The 8,788-nt window shown below is 48.7% G+C and overlaps 1 protein-coding gene across 1 annotated transcript in view; it reads left to right on the forward strand.

Moving 5' to 3' along the window:
* Nucleotides 1-8,788, forward strand: part of Hmcn2 (hemicentin 2) — a 151,066-nt gene that overhangs the window by 52,074 nt on the left and 90,204 nt on the right. Inside the window, exons 19-22 of the mRNA XM_031369744.1 lie at nt 362-506; nt 4,827-4,939; nt 5,049-5,205; nt 6,681-6,846. Of these exons, the coding sequence (XP_031225604.1) occupies nt 362-506; nt 4,827-4,939; nt 5,049-5,205; nt 6,681-6,846 (581 nt within the window). The remainder of the gene's footprint in view (nt 1-361; nt 507-4,826; nt 4,940-5,048; nt 5,206-6,680; nt 6,847-8,788) is intronic.

An 8,788-nucleotide genomic window follows, 5' to 3' on the forward strand; every position in this document is an offset into this window, starting at 1 on the left:
CCCCACTGGGCTCTGAGCAGGTATGGCTCTGTACATCCATGTAACACATGGAGTGTGCCTTAAGGTGTATGGGCTCTACCTAGGCAATCTTTAGCCCCACTACTTCCTTGGCAGTCTGTGCAGTTAAATATGGCCCATACTGAGGAGTCCCCTCCTTACCCTGCTGATCTCAGGAGATGGTGAGTCTCAGAGAAGGGTGAGGACTGAAAAGTCACATTTGTACCCCACCAGGCTCTTCTACAGCCCTGGCTTCTTGGTCCAGTGCCCCCCCCCGATGGCCTGGAGGACAGAGAAGGGGTGGCTCCTACCTACCTAAGCACTGACCCCTTTGACTGAGCTCCTGCCTCTCTGCCCCCACTAGCTCCCCCCAGGCAACCGGCATGCTGTCCGTGCTGATGGCAGCCTCCACCTTGACCAGGCCATGCAAGAAGATGCCGGGAGATACAGTTGTGTGGCCACCAATGTGGCGGGCTCTCAGCACCGAGATGTGGAGCTGGTGGTCCAGGGTGAGTCTTACATCCCAAGATGGTGGTGGTAGGCTGAGGGAAAGCGCTTGAGACAACTTGATCTTGAACAACATGCTTCCACTGCAGGGAAATTACAGTTAAAATGTCAGTAGATAACTGTCAGTAGATAAAATGCCAGTTGTATTTTCCCATGCTTTATATGTGTGTCCTGTCTGCAGCTGCCCATCAGTTAGCAATGGTTTCCAAACACCCTTTGCCTATAAAATTCCACACATGCTCAAATATCTGAACTAGGCACGTGGCTCAGTTGGTAGAATGCCCATCTGGCATGTCCAGGCCTTGAGTTCCATCCCTTTCATATAAACAAGGTGTGGTGGTGCACACCTGTAATCCCAGCACTTGGAAGATGGAGGCAGGGGCTCAAAGTCACACTAGTGTATTAGAGGCTAGCCTGGGCTACAGGAAACCCTAGGTAGGATTTGTACAGGACCTGGTCACATCTGCTTATAGACTCTAGGTAGCTCCTAGTGCCTAGTAGAATGGAGACACTTCAAATGATTATTTTATTTATTTACAAAGGGAAAACATGCTTTTCAGTTGAAGTATTTTTCTAAACATTTTCCATCTGTGGTTGGTTGAACCTGTGTAGGAATACAGGATTGACTGCATGTATATTTAGAACAGCCATTTATGAATATACTACTAGAGGATATATATTCATATGTATAATACCTAAATAGTCTTTATATGGTTTGTTATTGTTGTTTTTGTTTGTTTGAGAGTGGTTCTAGCCCAGTCTAGATGGTGGGTCTAGCCTGGAACTTGCTATGCAGACCAAGCAGGCCTCAAACCCAAATAACCTGCCTGTGCCTCCTGAATGCAGGGCTTGAAGGTGTGTGCCACCACACCTGTCTCTTCATATGTTCTTTATATGAGATGTGCATAAATTCTCTTTATAACTGTCTCCCTAACTATCATATCCCTACAAATCTATTTTTGTGCGTATAGTGTATGTATGTTCACCTGTGTGCTCATGTGTGTGTACCTGTGTGCTCACATGTGTGGACCCCAGACATCAGGTGTCATCTGCCATGACTCTCCTCCTCTTTGGATCATTACCACACTTATTTATTCATGTGTGCCTGCAGCAGGGCATGCCTGTGGAGGTCAGAGGGCAACCTGAGGGTGTAGGTTCTCTCATTACCATGTGGTTCCAGGATAGCATTCAGGCCATCAGTCAGGCTTGGCGGCAGGCATCTTTTACTCACGGAGCATCTCCTAGCCCACCCATCACAGTGTTTTCTGAGATAAAACCTCTAACTGATCTCCGAGCTCACTGATTGCCTAGACTGGCCAGCGAGCTCTGGAATCTACCCCTTCCACCAGCATTCCCCACCACCCCATCACCACCACCTTCTGCTCATACTGAATTATAGATGTGCCCAGCTGAGATCCTACCTCAGGAGGCACTTTAATAACCAAGCCATCTCCACAGACTCACAAATCCGTGTTAAAAACAACAAACAAACAGCCAGGCTGTGGCACTACACACCTTTAATCAGGAGGTGGAAGCAGGTAGATTTCTGAGTTCGAGGACATTCTCATCTACAGAGTGAGTTCTAGGACATCCAGGGCTATACAGAGGAACCCTGTCACAAACAAACAAACAACAACAGAACCACAAAAAAACAAGACCCAAAATGTGGTCATGTCTGCTATTGTCTTGTCACATGTTCCCGTGACAATATGTCTCGGCTGTGTCCCTGTCACTCACGGCTTCAGAGGAATCAGTGTAGAACCTGCAGAGACCCCTATTGGGATGCACTGTGATGTCTACTCCACCCCTCCCATGTCCTCACCACATCTGGGGACTCTGTCCACATGCTCTGTGTTTTGAGTCTCAGTAGTGGCACATATTGGGGCTGTAAGCTTATTCTACCCGGCTGTCCTCCTACTCAGGGTGTGGGGTCTTCATCTCACCATTTTCTTTAACTAGGCAAAGAGCTAAATCGGGGTGTATGTATCATTTGCTGGGGATATTCTCTTTCCATGACAATTCTTGTGTGTAACTGTGGAGGGGTGAGTAGGAGGCCTCCTCAGGTTGAAAGAAAAACCAAATCGATCAGGGGCTGGGGCGAGAAGATGCAGCATCTTGCCTGGGTGATCAGAGATTATGCAGATCAAATCCTGCTGAGCAGAGCCAGGCCTAGGTTTCATGTGTTTCTGTCTCTCTCTATCTCTGTCTCTGTCTATCTGTCTGTCTCTCTCCTCTCTCCTCTCTCTCTTCTCTCTCTCCTCTCTCTCTCTCTCTCTCTCTCTCTCTCTCTCTCTCTCTCTCTCACACACACACACACACACACACACACACACACACGATGCCTAGAGGTCAAATCTGTGACATTGGTATAGCCTAGCCTGGTCTCCTGGCTCCATCACAATTTTTCCACACATACCACTTATTCGCTGGGAACACAAGGAAGACATTTTGCTCCCTGAACCTCCAGGGCTCTTGGCTTCTGGCTTCCCTCTGACCTCGTCAATCCAGAGGGTTCCCAGCATGCCTTTGGCACCTGTTTTCTAAGTTCACTCTGTCCTGTGAACGTTGTTTTCTGCTGTTTCTCATCAGTCTGTCCCCAAAGCCATGAGTGGGGAATCAGAGTCAGTTTAGCTTTCTGGCACATCCCGGAATCCAGGGACTGAGCGATTACATGGTTTACACAAAGTCCTGAGCAGAGAGACCGCGCAGCTGTTCCCAGCACAGGCAGCCTGTGTCTGGGGTGGATTCAATAACCGCCAGCCATGTGGCCACAGATAGCGAGCCAATTTTCTTCTCCTGTTGGATTTCTTTTAAATATTAGACTAACAAAAGGTTGGTCATTCCCAGTATTTTCTGTCAAACCCAATGGTGTATAACACATTCCTGGACACTATCCCCTTCTAAAATGTTGTCTCTGTCCCTGTCTCTTTTTGTCTCTGTGTCCCCATCTGTCTCTTTCTGTCTCTATCTCTATTTGTCTCTGTGTCTCTGTCTGTCTGTTTCTGTCTCTATATCTGTCTCCCCTCTCCCTTCTCTCTTTGTGACAGAGTCTTACTATGTAGCCCTGGTTAGTCTGTAACTCTATGTAGATCAGGCTGGCTTTGAACTCACAGAGATCTGTGTGCTTCTGCCTCCTGAGTTCAGGAATTAATAGTGTGCACTAGCATACCCAGCTTAGAGTGTTCTCTTTTCATATTGCATGTACACTTGATAGTGTGTGTGCACTTAGAAGTCAGAGGTTAACTCTGACCATCTTCCTCTGTCTCTCCCTACCTGATGTGTTAAGGGGCATCAGCTGGTCAGAAAGCTCTGCCCATGATCATCACTGAAATTACCTTGTATGTGGGTGCTGAGAACCAAGCTCGGCTCCTCATGCTTATCTGGCAAACACTTTATTGACTGAACATCTCCCCTGTCCCCACCTACTTTTCTTTTTTTCTTCTTCCCCATCTTCTTTCTCCACCCTCTTCCTTCCTTTCTCCCTAGTAATGGAGATGGAACCCCATAGCCTGTCAGACAAGCACTTTCCCTCCAAGCTGTGTCTCCCACCCCTTATTTTTTAATTTCGTTTGAGCAGGCTGGGAACTTGGTGTCCTCTTGGCTCCACCTCTCCAAGGTCTCTAGGGCACCTATACTACAAAGCCTGGATAGACTGTATGTTTTGCTTTTATTTAAATGGATTTCTTGAAACCATTAAGCAGATAGGCAGATATCCCATGTATTCCTTCCCCTCACCTTCAGCCTCCCTCAGTATTAACAACCGTGGCACTGCTCAGTGTGGCCTGCACTAACAGCTGGCCCAGGCATCACCAGCCAGGTCCATGATTTATGCACATCTGTCACAACAAGTTCCCACCATGGTGATCTCAACTTGATGTTTTCTCTGTCTTAAAAACACTCTGTGGCTGAGCAGTGGTGGCACACGCCTTTAATCCCAGCACTTGGGAGACAGAGGCAGGCAGATTTATGAGTTCGAGGCCAGCCTGGTCTACAGAGTGAGTTCCTAGACAGCCAGGGCTACACAGAGAAACCCTGTCTCGAAAAACAAAAACAAAAATAAAAACAAAACAAAACAAAACCCTCTGTGTTCTGCACCCCTGCCCCCTAACATCCAGAAACCACTGATGGTTTTAATGTCTAGGTTTGGAGTGTCAGAATTAGAGTCAGTTTTCTTTCTTTTGAAGGTTGAATACTATTTCATTATAAGCACACATCCCGTTTACGTATCCACTCATTGCTGGGGGACATTTGGGTTGCTTCTGGTCCTTGGCCATTAGGTACACTGGTTTATAAAATTTTAAAAATGGGTCTATTTATAAAAGTGCCACCTAGAATCCATCCGACTGCCACCCACCACGTCACCAAGGAAGGAGTGCCAGCCTCCCTCCCCTGCATGGCTTCAGGGGTCCCCACCCCTACCATCACCTGGACCAAGGTAGGCAGAACCTGAAAACTTTGGGGGGTGGGGGGAGCCAGAGAGGTCAACTTGGTGCACCCTGAGATAGAGCATGAGCTCTGATGTTGTCACCTTGGTTCTGTCCTAGGACACCAACACCCTTACTACCAGCGGTCACTACAATGTGAGCAGAAATGGTACACTGGTCATTGTCCAGCCATCGCCCAAGGATGCAGGTGCCTATGTGTGCACAGCCACCAACAGCGTGGGCTTTTCCAGCCAGGAGATGTGGCTGTCTGTTAACAGTGAGTGTAACGGGTCCTGATGAGAGAGGGATCAGTGGGAGGAGGACCACAGGGGCTCACTTAGCCTCTGTGCCCAGCTAGCTCACAGTACCAAGCCCTGAGCAAACACAGAACCCACCAGCCCTGCAACACTCTCATCTGCCTCTCTCCTCACCCCCCATCCACCCACCACCCCCACCCCCGCTTCTCACCCTCTGGCCTTCTGGATTCTTTGACATTCTACCCTGCCTCAGGGCCTTCACATCTGAGGCTTCCTCAATATACTTCTTCCTCTGAGACCAACCAACTTCTCTCATATGTCAGACCCCTAGCTGGATCAAACCACCTTGTGGGACATCCACAACTCTGGGTGGGACATCCCCTTAGTAGCACCTATCATTACTGAGATTAAGTAATCAATTACATACTGGTCAGTTGGGACCCAGTGTTCCCTGCAAACTCAGAATGCTACCTGGACAAGAGTAGGAGTCATTCCTAACCATACCCTCAGGGCTGGGCCTCCAGGGAGTGGGTCTGGAATGGTGAGCCAGTGCTGGTTGTTTTCTCTTATATACATATGTTACAAAATGATGGGGATTTGGGATACAGGATGCTTGCCTAATATGCATGAGGCCCTGGATTCCATCCACAGCACCATATTTAAAAAAAAAAAAAAATCTGCCGGGTGTGAGAGAATGCACCTTTTAGTCTCAGCACTTGGGAAGCAGAGGCAGGTGATGGCGGTGCATCTGAAGCCAGCCTGGTCTACAAAGTGAGTTCTGGGACAGTCAAGTCTACACAGTGAGATCTTGTTTTTAAAAACAAAACAAAACCAGGTGTGGTAGTGCACACCTGTAATCTCAGTCTTCAGAAGCCAGAAGCAGGAGGATCAGGAGTTCAAGGCCATCTTTGACTACCTGAGAGTTTAACTCCAGGCTAAGCTCCATGGGACTTAAATTCCTAGAGAATAATGATGAGGGGAGTCTATGGTCAGAAGTAATGATGTGGCATACTTAGGAATCATAGGAATCACCTCCATAGTGATCATCATGGAGGTGTTCAGATGCCCCCGCTATGTGACTTATTTCTGACTAAATTCTGTTAGTGAGTGCATGCTGGGCAAGCTATGGGGGTGGGAGTCAGTATTGAGATAGCCTCTTCCATGAGGAGTCCTTGGTCTAACAGAGAAATGATGTGCATAAATCATCCTAAATCCCTTTCTGGGGTATGAAGAAGCAAGAGAGAGTTCATGCTACATTCTGTGGCAACTATCAAGGGAATGAAAAGGTTGACCAATGGGAGATGGCAGAGCAGAATGATGGACAGTTAAGGGGGCGGGCTGAGTGACCATACCTGTGCCTTCAGGTATAATGACCGTGGGCATCAAATGCTCTCTGAACCTCTCCAAAGGTAAACGTGACTTCACCCTCTGCTATCCAAAGGAGCCATCTGCTAGCCACTTGCATTTGTTCTCGCTGTGTTACTTCTCCCAACAGCCAAGCCCAGGATCAAATTGAATGACTCCCAGGCTATGGATGCCCCTCTGAGAGTGACAGTCAAGGCTGGTGAAGAGGTGACCCTGGACTGTGAGGCCCAAGGCTCCCCAACTCCACTGGTCACCTGGACCAAGGATGCCAACCCTCTGCTGCCTGTCACCAACAGGTACCCAGTCCCAGTGTGTGGGGCTAGTAAGAGGCTAAGCTTGGGTTGGAGGGAAAATGGGGTTGAAGTGCGTGTGACCTAAGCAGGTGCGTGTGATCTTAAGACTCAGGGAAGCATGGAGGGCTTCTGCAAATGTGGCCTGTGACCCAGCACACACCTTACGCGGTTCCACATCCTGAGCTGTAGACCCGAGCTTCCGTGGGTCATCTTGCTTTTTGTTTGCCTTACGGCTTTTGCTTTCTGACCTTTACCAAGATGCTGAGGGTTTCTGGGCTAGGGTGAGACCCTCGGGGTCACTGGAGTAAGAAAGACCAGAGCGAGGGTGTGAGATACATCCAATATACAAGTGGCCCTCCACAGCCAACTATGTAGAACAGGTGTCGGGTGGCTTGTCCTGCTTCTTTTCACTGGGGACTCTGCAAGCGGCTGTTAGTAGCACAGAATTCTGCCTCGAGGAGCTGTGGGTTGCTACTTCCAGCCAGTAAATGAGTCTCTAAATTCCTGAAGTCCTTGACCTGGAGCGGGGGAGAGGCACCGCAGCACAGACTGTGTGACATCAGTCCTGGCAAAGTCTTTGAGACGGCTCAGACCAAGAAGGTCTCCAGCAGTTGGCTCTCACCCCTACCACCCCCACGTGTCCGTCAGAACATCTGCTTCCCGAATCCTTCCAAACCTCACAGCCATGTATCTCTGAATTCACTTGAAGCTCAGAGAGCTGGTCCTGGGTGGGCTCCACAGTGTCCTTGAGCATGCCATGGAATGAGATGATGGGGTAAGGGTGAGGAGGTAAGGGAGGGAGAGCCTACATCCCTCCCCCTGCCCCCCAAAAAGCTAGTGTGTACTCCTTGCCGGGTGGCGACTGTGGTGTTTGTTTGTGGCTTGTTACTGAAATGGGAAGCAAATTCCGGTTGTTCACCCCTCCAGCCTGATGCGTTAATGGATCAACAGGGAGCCGTAAATTTCGCAGGGCCTCCAGAGCAACAGTGGTCATAGAATGTGTTCTCTCCCTTTGCTTTTACTGGCATCCTTCTGGAAGAGTCCCATTGCTTTTTTCTGGACTTGAGGGATTCTGGGAGTTTATCTCTAAGTCAGTGAGTGTGCCCAGGATAGGGATTTGGGGGAGAACTAAGGCCTTGGGGTGACACTAGATGCTCCAGCTTCTGTTCTGACTGGGGAGCACAGGTGGCCCTCGGCTACTCTCAGCCATCTTTAACGTCTGTAAAGTGGACATTCTGCAGATCCTGCTCTCCTGCTGTGATGGCTGTTCAATGATTAGATGACAATGATGGTGAGACAGCCATTAGCTTTACACCTCTTTCCTGCTGCCACCACTCACAGACATACTGAAGCAGTGCCAGTGGCTTTTAAACAGTTGTAATCCTGGGGCTGGTAAGATGGCACAGCAGTTTAGAGCATATATTGCTCTTGCAGAGGACCCAAGTTCAGCTCCTAGCATCTAGATTAGGTGGGTCACAAGCTTCTGTAACTGCAGCTCCAGGAGATCAATGCCCTCTTCTGACACACACACACACACACACACACACACAATTAATCTAAAAATTGTTTTAAGACAATCCTGGGCCTAAGGAAGTGGGCCAGTGGGTTAAGTGTCTGCATGAAAACTTAATTTGATTCTCAGTACCATGTAACAGTCAGACAGGGTGTCTGGAGACTGTAACCCTGTGCAAGGAGTGAGGCAGACACAGGAAGACACAGGAGTTCACTAGACCACTCAAGCTGAATCAGTGAAACAAGATCATTGAGAGAGCTTGTTCAAAAACTAAGGTCAAAAATGATAAGCGGAGTCAGGTGGTAGTGGTACACACCTTTAATCCCAGCACTTCAGAGGCAGAGGCAGGCGGATTTCTGAGTTTGAGGCCAGCCTGATCTACAGAGTGAGTTCCAGGGCAGCCAGGGCTACACAGAGAAACCCTGTCTCAAA

The sequence above is a fragment of the Mastomys coucha genome, unplaced genomic scaffold, assembly GCF_008632895.1.
Source record: "Mastomys coucha isolate ucsf_1 unplaced genomic scaffold, UCSF_Mcou_1 pScaffold15, whole genome shotgun sequence".
In the NCBI taxonomy this organism is placed as follows: Eukaryota; Metazoa; Chordata; class Mammalia; order Rodentia; family Muridae; genus Mastomys; species Mastomys coucha.